Raw genomic sequence first — 23,641 nt, 5'->3', positions numbered from 1 at the left:
TGCACAACAGCATGGATATATTCGACCCTGAACTGTACACTTAAAATGGTAAAGATGGTAAATTTTACGTTGGGTGTGTTTTACCACAATAAAAAAAAAGGAAAAAAAAAGATTAATAAAAGAGTTCCCAAGATGTGGCCTCAGCAGTATCAGCTAAAGCACACCTTTCTTGCTTTTCCTAAAAAAATGTTATTTAACACATAGATGGGTGGGCAAGCTGGCCGCACTTTGTGTCTTTGCTTCTAACTGTTCTCACCTGGGTCCTCTGTGAAGGGCAAGGCTGGATGAGGGACAAGTCAAAGTGCCTGATGTGGCTGTGGGGCCACTCAAGCCACGTTCCCCATGCCCCACTCACTAAGGGCTGTCCCTTCCACCACATTTAGTGGCAGGAAATTTTGTGGCCCAGGTGCTCATGGATAGGAAAGCACCTTTCCTTACATAAATATAGAAAATGGAAACTGTAAGTGCCTAAGGCATCATTTTAGGTAAGAGGGGAAGTGTTAATTCACTAAGTATTGATAAAAACCTTTTGTGTTAAGCTCCACTTTGGTGTTGGATAAGATGGTCTCTGAACCCTCACAGAGCAAGTGGGTGGGAATTTAAAACTGTGGGTAGAACAGAGCCATTTGAGAATTGAGGAGGAGGGCCAGGGGTTATGGGAACACACGGTGGGGTCCCAGTCCAGCCAGGGTGTGCCTTCCTGAGAAAAGGGGAGTTGAGACTTGGAACAGCAAATCAAAACAAGTGGCTATCAACTAGTTTCTTATCTGCATGAGGGGTGACCTGAAAATAGTCTGGAATTAAATTCCTGAAGTAGGAGGGGAAATTCCTACTGTGGAGGGAGGAAACGGACAGGAAAACTTCACCTTAGTGGGGCTCAGCTGTTTATAGTCAAAAAGGCCAGGATGATAGAGAATAGGCCTTAAGAATTTTACCTGCCTTCCCTCCTTCTACCTCCCTACAAAATGGAAGGTTCTACAAAATGGAAGGTTTTTCAAGAAAGAGGGTGGGGCAAGAAAGTTGCTGGCCAAAGGTAAAGATTGTTCTGGGCAAGGGCCCTTTTCCTTAAAGGGAAAACTAAGGAGTCTTATCATGCATATGACCTCATCTTCCTTTGGGGATGGAGAAGGGCCCTGTGATGGAAAATTTTCTGACTAGCCAGTTAAGACAGTATTTCTGGGGAAAAATGAAACTGCAATTAAGTCAGGTATTGGGACACCTTGGTGGTTCAGTTAGGCACCTGACTTCAGCTCATGTGATGATCTCATGGTTTTGTGAGTTCAAGCCCCGAATTGGGCTCATTACCATCAGCACAGAGCCCACCTTAGATCCTCTGTTCCCCCCTCTCTCTGTCCCTCCCCCACTCATGCTCTCTCCGTCTCTCTCAAAAATAAACAAACATTAAAAAATATATTATTAAGCCCCAGTTTGGGGACTCGGCCCGAGTAATGCCATTTGGGGCTTGTGGTTTTCTTTTTAACAAGGTCCATCCTCCTCTCTTGTTTGTCTCTTTGATTACACCTACATTTTATTTATTTATTTTTAAATGTTTATTTATTTATTTTGAGAAAGAGACCATGCAGTGGGGTGGGGGGGGGGGGGGGAAGAGAGGGAGAGAGAGAGAGAGAGAGAGAGAGAGAGAGAGAGAATCCCAAGCAGGCTCCACACCGCAAGTGGAGCCTGACATGGGACTCAATCCCATGACCCTGGGATCATGACCTGAGCTGAAATCAAGAGTCGGGAGCTTAACACTGAGCCACCCAGGTGCCCCACACCTACATTTTACTCCCAGTGCTACCAATCACTGTCTATGCCATCTTAGACAAATTTCTAAACCTTTTTGTCCTAAGTTCCTCATTTGTAAAATGAAGATAATGGTTCCAGCTTTGCCTGCAGCCTAGAGCTGTTATAAAAACCAAACACCCAAATGGATTAAAAGTGTTTTCTAAATTGCAAAATTATTCCATGCACATATTCCATTATCACATTCTCCCTTGTATTAAACATAAACTTGTTTTTCTTTCATCCATGGTTAACTCCTTGCAGAACAGGACCATGTCTGAACTGTCTTCATGTTTCTTACAGTCCCTCACACATTTCAGCAATGCCTCAGGTCTCAGCCAGAGGGCCAGGGCTACAGGGTTCCCAGGTCTCGGGAGGGCATGGCTGGCACATTCAATATGGATGGCTTGCTCTGGAGTTTTGCAGACAAACGAGACCCTCTCCTCCCCCAGGAGAGGAGCCTAATGTCTCAGAAAATGAGTTGTCCTTGCTCTGCCACAACGTAAGTTTCATTTAATTTTTAAGCCATCTCTTTCTCCCAAGAACTGGTGCTCAGGCAACACTGAGCACGCAACAATGAGCAATGACTTACAGCGTTTTGATCTCCATTGATGTGAGGGAGCGGAATAGTTAGTTGGAAGTCTCACCTGAGGGGAGGACACTCTGTCCAGGACCCTCAGGACTGTTCACTGTGGGGCTTCCTCAGCCAGAAGGTTGGATGTTGTGAGTACCTGATTTAATAAATTAAGCCTTCTTTACTCTCTACACTTCTTTCACTCTATGTTTACTCTAGTTGTTTGATTCCTTATTTCCCTTTCCCTTATGATTAAAGTTTTCCTCTATGAAACCGAAAGAGTGGCTATCATGAATTATTCAGAACCCCCACCACAGGATGCTAAGAGTAATGGAGCTTCTCAGAGCTGCCTGCTGGAAGGCAGGCTTGAGCTGACAAATGTAGGAGGACTTTCCACTTGTAATGTCAGTCAAAGACCACAGCCAAGGTGAAGTTTGGGTTGTTGTTGTTATGTTTTTTGTTTTGTTTTGTTTTGTTTTTTTGTATCCTCATCTTCTGGGCCAAAGTCAACAACATTCTTATTTTCCTTAAACTGAGCTGAACCAAAGGAAGCTGCCTCAAATACCTCAGATATTTTGGCTGCCACAAGCACATTACTGAGCTATGAGACACACTGCTGCTCATTAAATGGGAAATGCAGAGATAACTAAAAGATAAATTATTTTCTGATGACTATTGCCATAAAGCTTGTTTTTATAAGTCTCCTGGAATAATAAATTCTCATGAGAAGAAAAGAGCTATAAAAGATATTTTCAAGATCATAGGGAAAGTTGAATAGGGATTGGATGTGAGGAAATAACTGTTCATTTGGTAAGTGTGAATGTGGTATTATAATTATGTAGGAGAATATCTTTTTAAGAAATAAATGCATACTGAAGTAGGGGTAAAAGTCGTAATGTATTTATTGATATTTTTTGTGGAAATGTCTAATCCACTGTTAGGACCATCTACCAAGTTTTTTATTTCAGGTTTTTCAATTCTAGAATGATCTTTGTGTGTGTGTGTGTATTTAGTTTCTGTTTCTCTATTGGGTTTTCACATCTGTTCATTCATTATGCCATGTATTCCTCAAATCTTTTAACAAATTTATAACAGTTATACTCTTTGACTGTTAATTTCAACATTTGTATCATTTTTGTGTCTGTTCTGTTGACTGCTTCCCTCCCCCCTCGTGGTTATAAGTCATATTTACTTACACTTTCATATAATTAGTAATTTTTTACTCATTCTAGACATTTTTTATTATGTTGCCTTCTTTCAAATAGAGTTGAGTTTTGTTCTTTTTTATTTTTTTAATATTTAAAATAAATTTTTATTGTTTATTTTTGAGACAGAGGGTGAGTGGAGGAGGAGGAGGAGCAGAGAGAGAGGGAGACACAGAATCCAAAGCAGGCTCCAGGCTCTGAGCTGTTGGCACAGAGCCCAGCATGGGGCTCGAACTCACAAACCATGAGATCATAACCTGAGCCAAAGTCAAACACTTTACCGACTGAGCCACCAGACACCCCAGTTGAGTTTTGTTCTTATTTGGTGGCTCAGCTTGATGCTGCAGAGGTTAGGTTTCTAAGGAAGGGTCTACATTAACCCTTGTTCTTGGGCTACGTTAGCCACAGTACTAAGGCCTGGGCTTCCTGGACTCTGAACTAGATGCCCAAGTTGTTTCGCAGGGGCTTCTTAACTCTGTAAGGTCAGAAATCTAACAATGCAATCTAATTGCATTGCAGCACCATGCAATCTGGAATCTTGGTTCATCCCTCATGACCCAATCTGGCTCTGCCAAATCTCACAGAATCTTGTGCTTGCAGCTTAGTATTCATAGACTCAAGGAAACTCCTGTGTATGCTTTAGGAGAGACTTTGTGTTTCTTCCCCTTCCGTGGCACCATGTTCTGCAAATGCAACTTGCACCAGCAACCATGGACTCTGATCTTTGTCCCACCCAGAGGAGTTTGGGCTCCTCTTCCTGTGCTACAGTTTGGAAAGTGCACTCAGGCAGAATATAGATCTCATATTAAATGTTGCCCTTCTTTCAGAAATCACAGCCTTGCACCATCTACCCAATACCTGAAAGCAGCTAGTTCATATATATTGTCCAGTTTTATGGTTAACTACAGTGGGAGGGGCAGATCCAATACTTGTTACTCCATCTTGCCTTAGAACCAGAAGTGACGTCAACTTGCCTATTAACCTCTGAGCTTCAGATTCATCCATACCTGTGGCATGAGGAGTTGGGCTAGATCAACGATTCTCAAACTTTAGTATGCATCAGAACCACCTGGAGGGTCTTATCTTCAGAATTGATGAGGTCTGGGGTGGGGATGCATAAGAATTTGCATTTCTAACAAATTCCCAGGTGATTGCGATGTTGCTTATACAGAGACCACACTCCAGGGAACCACTGGACTAGATCTATGTGTTTCAACCCTGGTAGTACATAGAGGTTTTTTTAAATACCATGAGGCACCAACCTAAAAGAATTAAATGAAAATTCCCAGCGGAAGCTAGGCATGGGATGTTTTTGTGTTTTGTTTTTTTGTTTGTTGTTTGTTTGTTTTTGGTTTTTTGTTTGTTTTAATAGTAGACCTGCCTTTAACCTGTCCCATCCATCCTCACTCCTTATCCAGGAAGCCAAGGAGAACTAATTTTATGTACAAACTTCAATGTGCACATCATTATTTTTTTACTGATTTAATTATGTTTATTGTTAAAACTACATTTATGATAAAAAAGTCAAACACTACAAAGGAGTACTCTGAAAAAAAGGAAAATATCCAGGCCTAGATAACATTAATAGCTCCCCAGGAGATTTTCCTATGCAGCCAACGTAGAGAACCCCTAGTCTAGATGTTTCCAGTGGCCATTCCAGCTCTGACTTTCTGGAATTCCATGACATACAGACGGGAACTTGAAGAGCAGAGGGAGGGACAAGGAAGTTATTCACCTAGGGGAGAGAACACAAGATGGTGAAACAAAGAAGTCTTGCCAAGTAGAATCCCCAACTCCAAAAGAGGAGACACATGAGCACCTGAGCAGAGATGACATCCAAGAGAGGACTCTCAAAATGGAACCAATGTGAATGAGGCAGAAGGTCCTCACACTCTTAAAGCTGTACATATGGTGTATAATTCTGTCCATCTTCAGAACTATTTCTCAGGCCAGCCAACACTTTCTCCACCTACAGTATGGGTTTCCAGTGTAAAAATTGGATTTGTTCTCTTGAAAAACCTCTTCTGCAGTCACAGAAACTTTTGAACTAGAAAAATCTTCAGGTATTATACAATCAACATTTGTATGGCTAATATAAACATTATTAAACAGTTTATAAAGCACTTTCACATACATATTTTACTAGATTACAAATGTCTCATGAGGCAGTAAGCCACACTGCTGTTATCTATCTCTTATAAGGTTGTGAAAAGTTATGTGTCTCAGGAAAGTTCTTTAGTGGATCAGAGGCAGAGCCTAGACTTAAGAGCTGATTGACTTACTCCAAGCCTGGGGCCTTCCCATGAAACAACACCCCTGAGTTTATGTGAAAAGTGAGCCATGGAGGAAATTATCTTCAAGGTCCTACCACATTTTTCAGTTCCTTTCTCATTCCAACAGTACTGGAAGAAGTCCTCGTGAGCAGCTCTATGAAGGTATGAAAAAAACTAATGTGTGATTGTATCAGCCAGGATAGGCTTGGTTACACTGTGGTAACAAATAATCCCTCAAATCTTGGTGGCTTAAAATAAAAAAGAGTCATTTAATCTTCAGACTGTATTTCCATTATGGATAGGTTGGTGGTAAACTGGGGAACCCAGGCCAGTAGAGTAGCTGTCATCACAAATGTTGCCCATACCATGTTGGACAAAAAGAATTCTAGAGGACCTCAAACTGTTGGTTAATATTCCTGTGTGTGTCCCTTCTACACATAACCCAGAGGCCAGAACTGGCCATTTGGCCCCACAAGGGAGCCAGAAGAAAACAATCCTGCCATGTGCTAGAACGGAGGAAACCCAGACACTTTTGGTAAATGATTCTAATGACAACACACAATTCCTCCTCCATCTGCAATTTGGGCAGTGGTATTTCCTTTTTCCCCCAGGAAGATCATGGCCAAAGCAGAGGAGACATTCAGGGAAGGAAAAAAACACATGGTGTGAGGGGTTTTCTTCCCATAGTTTCTTTAAAAGATGGATAGCAAAGGTGCCATTTGCTTCAGAGAGGGTACCTGTGGTGGGGGGTTCTGCAACCAGAGCACAGAGAGAAATGTGTTCTGTGTGTTCAACAGTTGGTTATCCTCAAGGGCAGGTGGCTCCTAAATAGAGTCAGCAGATTGTTTAAAGGGGTTGGAGGGGAGGAGAAGCTTGGCTGCTGTACCGCCCAGGGAAGTGGGGGAGGAGGGGTGTCTTGAGTAGCTGCCTCTTCCCTTTTCTACTCACTCTCACTCAGAAGACTCTGCAAAGCAGGGTGATGGCCAGGGAAGGTTGGGTGGCAATGGAGCAGGCAGTTATGCCTGCCAAGGGAGGGAGCTGCCACTGGCATCACTCAGATGTCAGAGGCCATCTGACAAGAAGGAGGGAACGTCTGTCTGACCTAAATCACCGCTCCTTTTTAGTCCCTTCGCTTGCAATCACGCTTCTTCCCTGCCCTACCCAGCACTCATGACCTTCCCTTACACTGCCTCTGGTTGTCCAAAGATGGCCCCATAGGGAGCCCCAGGTCCTTCCCTGGACCTACTTCCCTGGATCTTACATTAATTCATCAATAAAGGCCCATATCTTCCTCCTTCCATTTCTTTCCTTCACCATCTGCCCATAAAAGGTTTCGTTCCCCATTTATAGTGGCCTTCACTATGCATTAAGAGAACAATCTGATTAACTTGAAACAGTAACAGAAGCTAATATTTACTGAGCTCTTACTGCCAGTCACATATTGTCCCAAGTATATCACAACGCTAATTTGTAAAATACCCTTTGAGATAGGTATCCTTCCAGATGAGGAAATCCATCATGGAGAGCGGCAGTCACTTACTTAAGATGCTCCAAACTGTAAGTGGCACAGTAAGAGTCACACCCAGGCTGTCTGGATACAAAACTCAGGCACCTAACCACTATGCTGCCGTTGGGCTCTGCTACATATAAGACTGATCAAAACAGTCTCAGAGGATCTTGAGTTTGGAATTTCAGGCTACTCGGGGGCAGATTTATGCTCGGCCCCCAGCCAGAGCACTCTTAGACCAGGGTCTTCTTGTGGACCCCACTGGGTCCTCCTGCTATGCCAAGGCCCCTCCTCTCCTTGCCCTGGGTAAGTCCAGAACCCTGTCCCAATTCTTGTCCCTGCAGGACTTGAGTCCCTCCCAGCCCTTGCCAAGAGAACCAGGATGGACTTGAATGCCTGTCTGTGAGCTCCGCTTCCTCAGGCTCTGGACTGAGAGGAGCACAGAGCTCTCTCCTTGGAACCCAAACCTGGACTGGGTTGCCATCTTCAGCTTACCTCTGGGAAGCCCCACTGACCAAGGAGAGGGTGCTTCCTAGGAAGTGGGGGGAGGGGGTCATAGAGCTGACCTTACAGAAGGCAGGTCCCAGGCAGTGTATCCTGGGCAGTGGCCAGTCCGAATAAATGCTGGCCAAACACAACCAATGAGACCACACTGGTGCATATTTGTTAAATATTAGTCTCATCAGGCTTCTCCCCAAATCAGTGACTAATTCCTCACCATCTAAAATCAGTGCTCATATAAGGACATAACGTCCTGGCTCTCAGAGCCTGCCCTGCTGACCCTCCCAACTTCTACTCTGAAGTTCTCCCTGAATAGGAATCAAGAGCCCTGGCCTTCTCAAGAAAGTGGACAGTGAGGTCTTGTCCCTGCTAGTGCACCTGCAGTTACTAAACAACGCAGCCTGCTGTTTTCTATCCAAGCACACACCAGATGCTTAGATTCTGGTGTTCCTTCTTTGTCCCTTCCCAAAGCCAAAATGACTCCCCTCGGGCCCCAGGTTCTCAGGGAGACAGGAGCCAGCTGGCGGCTGAAAAGCGAAATCAGACGCCCAACTTTGCCTTTCTCCTAAAGCTTCCAGCAGCTCCTTCCCCTCCTCTTCAGTCCGGGCCCAAGGGCGGGAGAGGGGGGCGGGGGGTGGGGCTGCCGGTACGTTGAGGGGGCGGGGCGAGGGCGGGGCCGAGACAGAGACTGCCCCGACGCGGCGGGTGGGGGCTAGGAGCTGGGGGCGGGGTCGCGCTGGACACCCCAGAAAGCTCGTCCACGTCACAAAGCTGTTGTCCCCTCTCCCCCATCACAGCACCCGAGGTCCGGACCAACTTGGCCTCACTCCAGGGATTTTGCTAGACCGTATACGGCTTCATGCTATCCATCCAGGGGCTCCCAGAATGGTGGCACGGGGCCTGGGGCACCAATGAGCCATCCTTCCTTGGAGAGATCTGGTTTGGGATCCCAGCTACTCTCGCCCTCCAGCCCGCCTCGCTTGAAACTTCCGGCAATAGAGACTCCTTTGACGTTTAAAGAAAACAAGGACAAAACACTGGCAGCACAACGTTTCCACTGTGGAACAGCTAAGCTGCTGGGATGGCGTCTGGACAAGGCGGGGTGAGCAGTGAGCCTGTGCATCTTGGAGTAGAGGGCGTGTGTTTCACAGAGGCTCTCCCCCTCTGGCCTCTGGCTTTGGGGTCTGAAAGCTCTGGCTTCATTTCCTCTGCCAGTCTCCGACTAGCTGAATGAATTTGAACGAGTTGCCTAACTTCTCTGAACCTCAGTTTCCTTATTAATCTCCCCAGGTTGATAGGAGGATCAAGTAAAATAATGTATCGTGCAGTGCCTAGCAGTCTCTGGCACATAGGATTTAACAGATGCTATTTCCCCCTTCCCCAAAACGAGGAAGGGATTACTAGATCTTCTTTTCTCTACCTCAGTTTTTCAATGGAGCCTGCCTCTCTTTGGAGTAGGTGGTGTAGGCTGTGCTGATTCCATCTTTGCCTGGTTGTCAAAAAGAGATCCAGAAATAAAGGCTTGTGGAATGTTGGCGCTGGAAGTCTTGTCCAACTGGACTTCCTTATTTAACAACCCTGGAAGGTCAGTACCCAGCTCCCACAGCAGACAGTGGGGAGGGAAGTATTAGGAGTCAGCTTTCAGGGTTAACATCATGGGTCTGGGACTGGAAACTTCACCTTGTCCTGTCTACATTGTGCAAACAACCTTAGGTCCTGGGAAGTCAGAGAAGCAGTCCAAACCCCCCATAACAAAGAAGAAAGGCTGCTGGTCCCAGCAGTCAGCACTCCCTTTTAGAAGCTTGCCAATATTTCCAAGTGCTTTTGCCCTTCACTGTTAAGTGGCCCAGCTCTGTGAACCTTCTGTACCCTCAGGTCACAAACTGTTCTTTTTACAGGCCAGAAGCTGAGCCCAGAGTGGCCAGGAAACTCTAGTTTGGCCCATTTTGGTTTGTTGGGATCAATATTTGCATTTCCTGGACATTTCTCCTGAGCAGTATCCAAATGCCTGGTATATCCAGGGGACGCGAGTCAGCTCACTTAGAGAGTCTCTATCTCTATCTCTGTCCATCTCTGTCCCTCTCTGTGTCTTGCTCTCTTGATGTCTCTCTCTGTATGAGCCAAGCTCACTTAATAGACTCTGTCTCCCCCTGCCTCCCCCCTGCACAGGGGTTGGGGGAGTGGGTACTAGCACTACCACAGCTGTCTTAGGAAAATTTTCTCCCAAATACCCTTTTAAAAGCTTCTCGCTAATCCCTCTTATTTGGGAGAGGTCTAGAGATCTGGGTGATTTCCCTGGGGGAGAGACATCAGTCACACATTCCACACGAAAGAAATTTCCCCCTTTCTGCAACTTGCCTGTACCTCCTCTTATAATTCATCACAGCTAATCACAGTGCCCTGCCCAGTGAGGCTGATAAGGGTCCTTGAAATCTTAAGTGACCGTCTCTGAACTCTAGGGAGAAGAGAATGGGGAGGAACTGCTGAGTGGGCACAAGGTTTTCCTTTAGGGCGATGACAATTTTTTGGAACTAGATAAAAGTGATGATTGCACATGTTGCACTGCATTGTTAACTTTAAAATGGTTAATTTTATGATATGTGAATTTCACTGTAATAAAAAAAATTCTTTGAAAAAAAAAACAATAATGGGGCACCTGGGTGGCTCAGTAGGTTAAGCATCCAACTCTTGATTTCAGCTCAGGTCATGATCTCAATGATTTGTGAGTTCAAGCCCCACATCAGGCTATGTTCTGACAGTGCGGAGCCTGCTTGAGATTCTCACTCTTTCCCTCTCTCTCTGCCCCTTCCCCACTCTCTCTTTCTCTCTCTCTCTCAAAATAAACTTTAGTAAAAAAAACAAAAAAATAATATCACTGACATCTAATCACTTTTTTAAAAATTACAGAGTTCATGTGTGATCAAATTACTTCTGACTGCACTGTATGTGGCACACAGACATGTAAAATACATTCCAACCCCGGATGAATTTAAGACCTAGCTGGAGAACAGAGATGACTAATACATCAAACAACTTCCATAAGAGCAATGCCCTTCCTCTGTGTGCAATTGAGAGTTCGAAGACGCACCTCTGCTAATGCAGAAAAGGAAAAATTTCTTGGAGATGACATTGGAAATGAGCTTTAAGAGTTGAATGAAATTTTTACTGTTAGAGTTGGAGGTGGAGAAATATAATTAACAGGAAGAATGTCTGATCCCTACAAGAGGATCACATGATACGTTTAAGGACATTACCTAGTCCAATCTGGCTGTCATAAAAGCTACATCATTCCAGCATGAGTATTAAAGACCAGATGTCAAAAGACCATGACTCTGCCCCTTTGTCTCCAATGCCTGATGCCCTGTTTTCCACATACTTGGTGATGCATGAATGTCAAAGATAAAATAAAAATGTGCATTAAAGAAACTCTAAGAAGCACATGTACCAGGAAAACTATAAAACAGTTGCCTTAGCTAGAAGCACGTACTACTACTGAAATAGGCTAAGACAAGTATGCAACAAGTTTTGAGGTACAAGGCAGAACATGGTGTAACTAAAATGAGTTACATGTGGAATGAGTGGGGAAGAAGTCTGGAGTCATCTAGGAAAATTTTGTATGCCATCCTATGGGATTTGGACTGCATTTTAAATACAACAGGGAATCATTAAGTTCTATTGTCCCATGATCTCGACTAAGTAGGGCAAATGAGTGGTCAGTATGGAGAGAGCTGAGTGTGGACAAGCATGAGATTCAGATGGATGAGGAATCTGCCCTCATCACCTAGGCACTTGGCTTTAAAGACCCATGTTCACAGGGCTGTGGTGCAAGACAGGAGGACACAGGAAATGCTCACCCTTAGGGAGCAGAAAACCTGCCGCAGAACAGAATGCTGTTGGCTGCATTGTGCCTAATGAAGAAAAGGAAGGGATGGTCAGCACAGAACCTTGGTCCAGATACCATGCAACACTCCACAACCACGACGGCCGAGGCAGCCGCGGCCTCTGTGCCTTCCTCATTCACCTCCACGACACTCTTGTGCACAAACTTGGACAGACACAGATCTCTCTCAGCTGACATTGCTGAAAAGTCAGCCTTATCCCCCTGGAAGGCATCAACCATTCCCAAACGCTGAAGCACAGATTCCATGTCATAATCCTCTTCCAGTTTAAATCTCGGAAGGAAAACTTCCACTTCGGTACTCTTCATACAATCTGGCTTGGTCCAGGCTCTAAATTTCTCATAAGTGAGATGTTTTTCCACCTGAAAGACCAGAATTCGATTTTGAAATTCATACTTTAGTACATATTTACATACACACCCACATACTCTTCCTCCTCGCATAGATGGGTATTGATTGCCACACAAGACCAGCAGGCACCATTATCTGCCAGGAAATCTGTGAGATCTCATACTTGTGCTATTAAATACATGGGTGGCTTCCCTGCCAAGCAGGGAAGACTTCAAACAGCCCAGAGGCACAAAGACAGTGGTTGTTCCTCTTGTTGCCCAACAACGTCTAGGAGACATCTTTTATCCTGACAATCATCAATGCCCAGCTGACTGTGATTTTCTTTTTTTTTTTTTTTTTATAAACTGTGCTTATTTTTTGAAGATGAGGCATTGCTGGTAAGAAAAATGATTGGGAGGGGCCCCTGGATGGCTCAGTCGGTTAAGCATCCAACTCTTGGTTTCAGCTCAGGTCAAGATCTCATGGTTTGTGAGACTGAGCCCTGCCTTGGGCTCCATGTGTTGACAGAATGGAGCCTGCTTGGGATTCTCTCTCTCTCCCTCTCTCTGCCCCTTCCCAGCTCGTGTGCACGTGCACGCACTCTCTCTTTCTCAAAATAAACAAAATTAGAAAAAAAAAAAAAACCTTAAAAAAAAAAAGAAAAATGGGAAAGGGCTCCTGGTGGAGTCCACCCAGAAGAACAATTTGCCAGAGGTGCAATCCTGCAATCCTGCACACATTCTGAAGAAGAGACACGGTGGCGGGGGGGGGCGGGGATGGACAGAGACACAGCCAATGGCTGCAGCTCTGCTCACACAGGCCCCTTAGGTCATGGGAGCACCATGTGCCACTTAGTGCCTGTCCCTAGGAGCTCCTGGGCTGTGGCTGACTCTCATACTAGGTAGGGATCCATGCTGAAAGGAAGCAGAGTGGGTGGGGAGTGGCATTTCCGGCTGTTTCTGGCTCTGCCCTCCTGAGTTTCAGGTTCTTAGTATTTAAAATATAATGCTAACAACAATGATTACGATAATAATTAATGAATCACATTTATTCAGGGCTGATGATGCACCAGACAATGTGCTAAGCTTGTTCCCTGAACTACGCCCATTTTATCCTAATAATAACTCTATCAGGAGATATTATCACCATCCCCATCTTAGAAAACAGAGTAATTTGGCAAGGTCACATAGGTAATAACGGGAGAAGTAGGTCCTGAATAACAGTTTGGTTCCAAAGCCCCAGTACCTGAATACTGTGCTCTGCTGCCTGGTTGCCCATATCATCAACTTAAAAGGTAACACAAATGTTGGAAATGGTGCTTGAGTTCTATCCTATCAGGAAGGATGTGAAGGTTGTCACTGGATTCATCTCACCGAACTTAGATCCACGTTGTCATCTGGGAGCAGAATGAGCATGCTCAGCTCCTCACCCACATAGGGCACCTCCAGGACCTGGGCCTGCACCTCTTCAATATAGGCAAGCTTAAATGTAGCTTCCTGAAACATCATCTGCACTGGCCTCTGCTCCTTCTGATGGGAATAAACAGACGAGCATGGAATTAAAAACAGATTATTGAAAGAGGCGATAAAAGTTTCCAAAAGACATAGAGTTGACTCCAGGAGTGTTTTCAGCACCCGTCATGGGAACAATATTCATATGCTAATTCCGACTCTTTCCTGTCACCATTACAAGGCATCTCTTGTAAACAGGTATCCTAAGAAAGATATTCTACTCAGCAAAATAAATGTGATACTCTGCATTTTCCGGAGGAGGAAATCAGACTGTCCTCATTTAAACTATATCTAAGGAGGGGTGTCTGGGTGGCTCAGTCAGTTAAGCATCCGACTCTTGATTTCAGCTCAGGTCATGATCTCACGGTTTGTGAATTCGAGACCTGTGCCTGGCTCTGCACTGACAGTATGGAGCCTACTTGGGATTCTCTCTCTCCCTCTTTTTCTGCCCCAACCCTGCTCGCACTGTGTGCACTGTGTGCACACTCTCTCTCTCAAAATAAACTTTAAAAATATATGTATACAAAAATAAAATATATCTAAGGAAATGATACAGTTACATAAAATTAAATAGAAAATTTTTTCATTTTAGCTAGAGAAAGGTTTTGTGATAAGGTGGGAAGAAATTTAAGAGTTTCACAGGAACGTGACAGGTAGTGCATGGACACACCCTCTCAGAAAGCAATCTTGCCGGCAAGTAGAAAGAACTAATATCTCTTCATGTATTTAAATCCAGTTGTTCTGATTCTGATACTCTAATCCAAGGAAATAACTTTTTAAAAATGTAGAAGTGGTGGGGCACCTAGGTGGCTCAGTCAGTTAAGTGTCGGATTCTTGATTTTGGCTCAGGTCAGGATCTCATGGTCACAGGATCGAGCCCCACATCAGGCTTGGCACTGAGCATGGATGGAACTGCTTAAGGTTTTCTCTCTCCCTCTGCCCCTCCCCCACTCTCTCTCTCAAATAAAATACAGAAGAGGTATATGCATGCAGAAGTTAGAGTATTATACTCATTTTTCTTTTTTTTATACTTATTTTTCAAATTGATACAGATCAGCTATTATACAAATTAGAAAAGTTTCTAAAATCAATGCTAGAAAAGTTCTCCCCCTCCCACCTTTGTACCTCAAGGGCTGATTATGTAAAGTACACCTTAAGCCCCCCAAAACACCTATACACTATGTTTCCAGATTACATTAAAATGGTATTTTTGCGGGGGGTGGGTGGTTTGCTGGGGATTTGGCAAGCCATTTTAATACCTGGCTGAAGTTACACCTCAATATCAAGACTAAGATTTTTGTCAGTTTTAATATTAGAAACTTATAAATATTAAATTAATAATGATTAATTAATATTAATTCAAGTCAATACTCATTTTAATTTTTTAAATATCTGATTAAAGAAATATTCACTCCCAGGGTTGATGGGGGGTGGGAGGGAGGGGAGGGTGGGTGATGGGTATTGAGGAGGGCACCTTTTGGGATGAGCACTGGGTGTTGTATGGAAACCAATTTGACAATAAATTTCATATATTGAAAAAATAAATAAATAAATCATTAAGCACTTTCTCTCTTTAAAAAAAAACAAAAGAAAGAAAGAAATATTCACTCCCTCTACCCACTCCCCCAACACACACACATATCACACTTTCTTTCCTTAACACTTGTTTTTTGCTTTCTGTTTAGCAACTTGGGAATAGAAGAAAGTCTTCTATGAGAGTTTCCAAAACTAGGTGGCAGCAATGAAGATAGGAGAGATTATCAGAGGCAGAAGGAGCAGTAATAAAATGCAAAAAATTATAGACAGCAAATAATTTTTATTCCTCTGTTCTTTTCTACTGAGTTTAAAATTGCATTTATAAATATGTTGTTTCAAAATTTTTTAATTTATGTTTATTCTTTTTTTGAGAGAAAGAGAAACAGAGCAGAGTGGAGGAGGGGAAGAGAGAGAGAGAGGCACAGAATCTGAAACAGGCTCCAGGCGCTGAACTATCAGCCCAGAGCCTATTGCAAGGCTTGAAACCATGAATCGTGAGATCATGACCTGAGCTGGAGTCAGATGCTTAACCGACTTAGCCACCTAGGTGCCCTTCAAAATTATTTTTAACCAATCATTTATGCTTTTACAAACTTAGTTTTCTCCATTCAATTTCTTCTTGAAACACTAGCAGAATTTCTGAAAGCTTCTCTCACCTGGTTTATTTTAAAAGGCATTTCACTTGTGTACATTTTGTTGAACTGTTCATTCCACCTTCCTTTGAAGTAGATGGCATTGACAAGAACCAGCCTGGTCTGTGCATCAATCGAGCTATCCGGCAACAGGTCTTGAATTTTACCTTCCAGGAAAAGTAGAGAACACATTCAGGTGATTTTTATAGAACATGGGATGAATAAATCATGATAAGGTTTATTGGCAGATCCTTGGTTACTAGTCAAGAACCAAACATTCTTTTCATTTTTCAAATTTGCTCAGTTTGGATTGTTATGTACAGAAATCAAACACAACACATACAAGAAGTGGTGTTCATGGTCAGGTCACTAAGGCCTTTCCAGAAAGTTGAAGACGGTAAATGATTTCTAAATCACTCAAAGAAAAACACTATACGTGGTCAGACAACGAGGCAAACAGGTCTGGAGGGACCTGGGTTATCTCAAGAGGTGAAATGGGATTGTTTGGTTTAGTGCAGCAAAGTTGTAACCAGTGCTAACATTCCACAACTACATCCACATGTCAGAGGCAGCCAGAATGAACGGCTCAACGGGGAAAGAGCTGATAATGGGCAGTCTGGGTGCACTGAGGAGCTCCTGGAAGCAACTAGAAGAGATTTTACTATTTTGATCCTCTAAACAAAACAGCAGACATTCCTGGAAAAGGTAAGGTGGGCAAGTGAAAGATACTCCCTTCTTCCCCTGGATATCAAACTGCCTTTCTGATGAACTAAGAGCATCCCTGTTAATTCGCTGCCTCCAGATAGCATAAGTGGCAAATATTCCAAGAAATGGTGGCAATAACTGCTAACTCTTTAAAGAAAGACAATGTTCTCGATTGTCTGATTTATTGACAGAAATAGGACTGCTCCTAGTGGTACTAAGTAGAAATGGTACAGAGGGTCCTGAATGGTTCAAACATCATACATCATTGATCACGGTGGCCAAGATCAGAACGTGGCACTCCGTAAAACAAAAGAATAAGGCTCAATGCCAAACAAAGTATGATTTCGGTCTGCAGGATTGATCAGCCCTGAGAGACAGTCTGCAGTTGACCTATCAAATCTAAGCTTACCAAATCTAATTAAGGGAGTGGAAGTGGAAAACGTGAAAGAAGCAGAATAAGTAAGCTTAATGTGTAGGATAAAGCTGGTGGTAGGTCCACATAGAATTTAGAAAGAGGAGGGGCGTCTGGGTGGCGCAGTCGGTTAAGCGTCCGACTTCAGCCAGGTCACGATCTCGCGGTCCGTGAGTTCGAGCCCCGCGTCAGGCTCTGGGCTGATGGCTCGGAGCCTGGAGCCTGTTTCCGATTCTGTGTCTCCCTCTCTCTGACCCTCCCCCGTTCATGCTCTGTCTCTCTCTGTCCCAAAAATAAAAAAAAAAAAAAAAAAAAAAAAAAACGTTGAAAAAAGAATTTAGAAAGAGGAAGCCCAAGTGTATGACTCAGGGGAGATCTGACCAGTAGTCTCCTTCCTATGGAGGTGATGAACCCACCCAACATGTGAACATCACAGGCCACATGAAAGTACGCTTCAGTGTAAGTTACTAAACTGGAAATCTGGTCTATGAATTTCTTTTGACATTTGTATCAGTCATTCTGGTCCCCGGAGAATGGAAAAAATTAAGTCTCCATTGTTGAAAACCTGAGCTTCTGATCAGAACCACTGTGAGTCCATTAAGGTCCAAATATGCCATGAGGCCCAGCCTGTCAGCATGACTCTGACCATCTGAAACACTAGTAAAATCAGAACAGCAGGAAAAGCAAGGGGAGGAAGAGGGAAGGGAGGAAAAGGAGGGGAAGTAGGGGAACGTGGAGGGAGCAGGAAACGGAGAAGGGAGAGAAGGCAAAAAAAAAACAGTAACATGTAATTCTGACCTTCAGTCTTTTTTGAGACCCAAGTGTTGATGTGTTTCCTGGACTGCTCTGCAGCTTTGGCAAAGGAAAGCTGCTCAAGTTCAGCAAGGTAGAACTGAAGACAGGATTCCTTAAAGGTCTTTGGAGAGAAAAGTGTTCAATGTGGCTATATTCCTAAATAAAGTTTAGTTTCCAAAAATTTGAATATTATATACTTTTTATTAAAATAAGTATACATCTCTTAAAAGTGATATCTTAGCCTAATAGGTACTAAAATATCAGAGTTTATAAATAAGTACTAAGCCATAACCAACCAGAAATGGAAAAATGAATTTTACAAGTAGTCAAATTTTAAATAATTCAAGGCACAGTCATAGAATTATGAGTTTTAAAAGTGTCCACCATTAATTTTGGTTCTCCAGGATCTTTCTTTCAGACTCTATATTTTAAATACAACTTTTAGTGTTCTGCTGACTCAACTCACTGAGAGGAATTCACACGTCTTTTCTCCAAAGAGCCTGTTGGCTGTTCTGAGCAAGTACTGGGTGCCAGGTTTGTTCACTTCAGTAAGAAGTAACTGGAAACTCTGATGAATATCTTTCTCTGTGTTTAAAGAAAGCACCTGTTGAGAAAAATAATTTTAAAAATTATCAAAATGGGGTGCCTGGGTGGCTCAGTCGGTTAAATGTCTGACTTCGGTTCAGGTCATGACCCCACGGTTCATGAGTTCAAGCCCCACATTGGGTGCCACACTCACAGCATGGAGCTTTCTTGGGATTCTCTCTCTCTTTTCCCCTCTCCCTCTGCTCTCCCCAACTCACACTTTCTCTCTCTCTCAAAATAAATAAACTTTAAAACAAAAATCAAGATTGTTCTTTGATCTGAAAAACTCATTATAGAGTTTTATAGAGAAAATTCTTTCTCAAATACTCTACAAAATTTTCCTTTAAAAGAACACTGTTTTCATTTAAATTGCAGATTTAATACATACTAGAGCAATACTATGTGGAGGTGGGGAGAAGATACAGAGAGAAAAAGACAGAGAGAGAGAGAGAGAGAGAGAGAGAGAGAGAGAGAGAGGGAGAGGACAGAAAACAGAGGAGTAACAGTTGGCTTTTCTGCCTAAATAGATCTGTCTTGTTTAAAAATAAGTAGGGGCGCCTGGGTGGCGCAGTCGGTTAAGCGTCCGACTTCAGCCAGGTCACGATCTCACGGTCCGTGAGTTCGAGCCCCGCGTCAGGCTCTGGGCTGATGGCTCAGAGCCTGGAGCCTGTTTCCGATTCTGTGTCTCCCTCTCTCTCTGTCCCTCCCCCGTTCATGCTCTGTCTCTCTCTGTCCCAAAAATAAATAAACGTTGAAAAAAAAATAAAAATAAATAAAAATAAAAATAAGTAATAGGGGGGCACCTGGATGGCTCAGCCAGTTAAGCATCCAACTTCAGCTCAGGTCATGATCTCACAGTCCGTGAGTTCAAGCCCCGTGTCGGGCTCTGTGCTGACAGCTCAGAGCCTGGAGCCTGCTTTGGATTCTGTGCCTCCCTCTCTCTCTCTCTGCCCTTCCCCTGCTCATGCTCTGTCTCTCTCTGTCTCAAAAATAAATAAAAACATTAAAAAAATAAGTAATAGGAAGAATGACAAGGAGAAGAAGGATTCAGAAAAGGGGCTATTATAAAATCTTGCATCCCAAGAAAAACATAAGTATGAAATACGCCTAACAGAGGAAAATTTGCTTCTAAGATTTAAAAAAACAACAACACAGTTAAAAGCATGATAAGTTCAAGAAGAAATGGGCATAAATACAATCAGTGGGCAAGGCAATCTTTGTCAGTTTATACAGAATCCAAACACTAGTTCTTTAAAAGAACTTCCCTTAATGCTGTAAGTAGCAATGCATATTCAGCATATTGAGTGCCATTACTGTCTAGTTGAGCACAGAAGGATAAGGAACTTTTGATGTCTCTGAATACAAGGTAACTGAACAATCTTGAGGCTCTCAAAAAAACCCAAAAGAACAAAAAAAAAACCAAAAAAAACCTCCCAGAAGGATTCATCAGCTAGCTTAAAACACAGAAAAGCTCAGTAAGCCCAAAGAAGCCCCTCTCTACACATAAACCTTCACTTCTCAGGTCACAAGCTGAAAAATGATTCAGATAAGCAATTACCCCAGAAAGGGTTGTCAAGAGAAAAGAAAGTGGTATTGAAACAAAGAGCCACACCAGCCCTCCTGTAGTGAAGGTGTGTGCAGGTAGCATGAGATAAGCCTGTAGGTTTTATCTTAGGCACATGTCCTCTGCCTGCTCTATAAAACCCCTTCAGGACAGGGATTGATTCTTAATCATTTTCAGATGTTTGCTGAATGTTTGTTAAACTAGTCCACACACAGTCTGTATATGTAATAAAGACATGCCTTTTCATCCACATTTGCCTATTTTTGTCCATCCCCTTACCAGGAAGGCATGTTGGTGTATTAATGACTTGAAAGAGATATTAACCTACCCTTTGTTACCAAAGAATAATTACAGTTATGAAGTCTTTACTTCAAAAATGAGAGATCTTAACTGCTTAGATTTCAAATAATTTCAGTATCATTTTCTAAACAAAGATAAGATGCTAGGACAAGATTTGGATAGTCTTAACCAAATTATTAGAGGACTTTTCCCAAAAAAAGTCTCAGCAAAAGAGACTCCCAGCCCTGCCCTTTGCGTCTTGTTCCCCAGGCAGCCCCACCTGCCTGATATAAGCATATATGTGTGTATGCACAAGGACCCCTCCCCATCCTGCTTCGTGGCAATTCTGGAGTATGAGGTATGAAGCTGGTGACGGAACATAACAACTGAAAGGGCAGTCCCTTCTCCTGAGTGGCAGGTAGGTTTACCTGGGCCATCTGGGCAGCAGTGTTTCCTTTTGCCCCCAGGAAGACCATGGCCAGGGCAGAAGAGATGCTCACAGGAGAATAAAACACGTTGCGTGAAGGGCTGTCCTGACACAGCATCTTTAAAAGGTGAAAGGCAAAGGTGCCATTTGCTTCAGAAAGGGCATCCATGATACAGGCTCTGGAACCAGAGAATAAAGAGAAAGGCTGCCTTAATACACCTCGGAAGGCTATTGATCAAATATCTGGCAATCTTGGAACTGTACTTGTTTTAAAATAATAAAGCTCATAAACATTTTAAGTTGGAGGAAAACCCATTTATTGTTGCTCCCCATCTGAAAAGTGAGTCCCCATTTTAAGGTAAATAGAGAAGTATGGTACTGGCAGAGATCAAACCAGCTTGAGAGCCTCAGGAATTAACAGCACTAATTCACTGGCACAAACACACAGCACTCAGTCTCCCAGGAGCAGTGAAGTCCAATCCTTTCGTATAAGGACCAGCTCTTCCCACCTGACGAGAAGGACATCAGGGAGAAGGAGGATGGTGTCAGGGAAGCAGGGGAGGGGGAGGAGGGGGAAACTCCCACTGAAAAAATTCTAGTTTCTCTAGCCTGTTCTCTAGCCTGGTCTCCATAATACTGTTTCTCCTTCTTCTGCTTGTTTTTTTTTTTTTTTAATGTTTATTCATTTTTGAGAGAGAGAGAGAGAGAGCATGAGCAGGGGAGGGGCAGAGAGAGACAAAGACAGAGGACCTGAAGCAGGCTCCGTGTGCTGTCAGCAACCAGCTGGATGCAGGGGCTTGAACTTAAAAACCCTGAGATCATGACCTGAGCCAAAGCTGGAGGCTCACATGACTGAGTCACCCAGGTGCCCCAATACTGTTTCTTCTTTCATACATTTATGAAGAGCACTTTTGAGAGTTTCAGCTATGCAAAAGGCCACAGTCTCCCTATCTGTCAGCTGATACTTGAGAAATGTTTGAGATTCTGGTACGAGATGACAGACAGGCTGCAGGTGGGTTTAAATTGACTGTGAGGAGAGGACCTTTCATCTACAGTGACTGGTCATCAACCAGCTAGGGAGAGCCAGTGTGCTCTCCAGCTGAGCAGCCCTACCCACTAGATGGCCAATTAACTCCCGATAGCCCATAACCCAACTCAGAGTGCCCAATGATCCCTAGCCTCTAGACATCACGTGACCTTCAAACACTGGAAAAGAGGCTGAGAAAACTTTGCTTTTGTTTTGTTTTATAATATTTTGCTAACTTAGCAAGATTTGAGAGTTTTACTCCCAAGATTTGGGAGTTTTACTCGATAGAGCAAAAGCCACTAATGGAGACTGTGCACCAGAGGACGAAGACCAGCCCCTGCGGAACACCAGAATAGAGAGGCGAGGAGGAACGGAAAAGGGTACAAGAAAGAGCAAAACTACCAAGAACAGGGAGGCCAGGATCTATGAAGCCACGGAGGTCAGAAGTGTAAATGTTAGTGGGCAGGTTTGCTGACCACACAGCTGAACCTGAACACTTGGCCACCACCATCCCCCAGCCCACCAGGCAATTAGGTAAGGGTGGAAATGAGACCCTCACTCACCCAACTGCCATCTCCCTGCCTCCTTCCTGCGGCTCCTCATCCCCTCACACCCATCACCAAGTCCTGCCTTCTGCTGCCCAAATGGCTCTGAAACCGTATACTTGTGAGCCTGCACCTAGTCTAGACCACCTGCTCCCTCTCCCTGCTGCCTCCTCGGAACAGAACGACCCAGAACGTTCCCCTCCTGGGAACAGACCCCACCCAGTTCACTCCATTTGGACAGCCCTCCTCTTAAATTTCCCATGGCTCAGGGTCCCTGGGTGGCTCAGTGGATTGGCTTCAGCTCAGGTCATGATCTCACGGTGAGATCCAGCCCCACTCCAGCTCTGCGCTGACAGCAGGAGCCTGCTTGGGATTCTCTGTCTCTCTATCTGCCTTCTTCCCCTGCTCGCTCTTTCTCTCTCTCAAAATAAAGAAATAAACTTAAAAAAAAAAAAATTCCCCTGGCCCTTAGGATAAGCTCAAAGCTCACTTCATTTAAAGGGCTTATCCTCCACCTCACCCCCTCGCCTTGCTCCAGCATCAGCTTCTAGCCATCCTGACCGCCTTTCACTCCCTTCAAGGCACCCCTGGGCCAAGGAAAACACCGTTTATCCACCACCCCGACCCCTGCACTGGCTAATGGCACTCAGCTTCCCTCTCCACCCAAACACCCCGGTCTCAGAAGGCTTCCCTTCACGAGCTCCACCCACCCTGGCGGCTGCCTCACTCTTCTCTGCAATTCCGTCTCTCATTGCTTGTGGTCCCACTAGGCTGCAAGCTCCCGCGGCAGGGGCGGTGTGGCACCGCGGGTCCTGCGGGCCGGGAAGAGCGCTCAGGGAAAAGGAAGGGCTCCAGAAGTTTGTGTGGAGTGACTGCAAGAATTAGGATGGGTAAGTAGTGCTCGGATTTACAGCTGCAGAATGGTGATTTCAGCAGGAAAGAGGAGAGGTAGGGAGAGGTCAGTGCGCGGATCCCTAGGAGAGAGATGGGGTGAAGAAGTAGGGCGGCGGGGTGGGGGTGGAGGGAGGCGGCTGGAGAGGAAGAGACCTGGGAAGCGCAGAGACAAGACAGTGGAGGAGGGAATCAGGTGGCCTGGGCTCTGGGACCGGCCGCAGCTGCACCACTGTGCGGCTGCGATCCAAAGAGGCTCTGTTTCTGTGAACAGGGCGAGGCACCACCTGATCCGGTTCGCTTCTACAGAGATGGCCCTCGCGTCCAGTGTCTGAGCGCGAGCGCTGGGGACTCACGTCCTCCGCCGTCCCCGCCCTGCCCCGGGGCGCCCCCACTTGCCACCTTCGGCACCGCCGCGCTCCTCCCGTGGCTGTCGTCCGGGCCTACGCCGACCTCTCCGGGAAGAGCCGCCCCCTGGGTCCAGCTCGCGTCGGGAGGCAGCGGCCGCAGAATTTTATGCTCGCCCCGGCGACCTCCACGCTTCCTGCCCTCCGCTGGGGGCGGTGCGTGAGCTGCGCCCCCGCGTAACCGCCGGCTGGGCGCGGCCAGGGTCTAGTCCCAGGCCTGCTTTGCGGCCGCCCACCACCCCCACCCCCACCCC

At 44.7% G+C, this 23,641-nt stretch overlaps 1 protein-coding gene and 2 long non-coding RNA genes across 5 annotated transcripts; 1 reads left to right on the top strand and 2 right to left on the bottom strand.

Annotated features, from left to right (window-relative positions):
• Window positions 1-5,048: 5,048 nt before the first annotated feature.
• LOC122218969 lies at window positions 5,049-8,460 on the bottom strand. 2 transcript variants are annotated; one of them, XR_006202203.1, is made up of 4 exons: window positions 8,270-8,460; window positions 6,572-6,658; window positions 5,381-5,530; window positions 5,049-5,296 (listed from the first exon to the last, which is right to left on the bottom strand). It is a non-coding gene; the product is annotated as an uncharacterized LOC122218969 (long non-coding RNA). The 2 variants fall into 2 exon arrangements; XR_006202202.1 differs by lacking the exon at window positions 6,572-6,658 and having other exon boundaries at window positions 7,314-8,460.
• Window positions 8,461-8,574: 114 nt separating this feature from the next.
• On the top strand, window positions 8,575-11,167 carry LOC122219626. Of its 2 annotated transcripts, XR_006202495.1 has the most exons (3): window positions 8,579-8,944; window positions 9,268-9,427; window positions 10,750-11,167. It is a non-coding gene; the product is annotated as an uncharacterized LOC122219626 (long non-coding RNA). The 2 variants fall into 2 exon arrangements; XR_006202496.1 differs by lacking the exon at window positions 9,268-9,427 and having other exon boundaries at window positions 8,575-8,944.
• Window positions 11,032-23,635, bottom strand: SERPINB9 (serpin family B member 9). The gene is made up of 7 exons (XM_042938082.1): window positions 23,383-23,635; window positions 20,519-20,696; window positions 18,129-18,266; window positions 17,666-17,783; window positions 15,775-15,917; window positions 13,445-13,600; window positions 11,032-12,103 (listed from the first exon to the last, which is right to left on the bottom strand). The coding sequence occupies exons 2-7, from the start codon at window positions 20,684-20,686 to the stop codon at window positions 11,699-11,701; spliced, it is 1,128 nt and encodes a 375-aa protein (XP_042794016.1). The 5' UTR covers window positions 20,687-20,696; window positions 23,383-23,635; the 3' UTR covers window positions 11,032-11,698.
• Between the last annotated feature and the right edge of the window lie 6 nt (window positions 23,636-23,641).

The sequence above is a fragment of the Panthera leo genome, chromosome B2 (genome assembly GCF_018350215.1).
Source record: "Panthera leo isolate Ple1 chromosome B2, P.leo_Ple1_pat1.1, whole genome shotgun sequence".
NCBI lineage: Eukaryota > Metazoa > Chordata > Mammalia > Carnivora > Felidae > Panthera > Panthera leo.
Note: the sequence above shows the minus strand (reverse complement) of the source record. Positions and strands in the feature narration are given on the sequence as shown.

Excerpts from the sequence above, each read along its gene's own strand:
- SERPINB9 (XM_042938082.1), bottom strand. The coding sequence starts at position 20,686 with ATGGATGCCCTTTCTGAAGCAAATGGCACCTTTGCCTTTCACCTTTTA. Across the intron at positions 17,784-18,128 it reads AGACGTGTGAATTCCTCTCA|ACCTTTAAGGAATCCTGTCT; the intron begins GTGAGTTGAGTC and ends TTCTCTCCAAAG. Across the intron at positions 12,104-13,444 it reads ACAACGTGGATCTAAGTTCG|GTGGAAAAACATCTCACTTA; the intron begins GTGAGATGAATC and ends CTGGTCTTTCAG.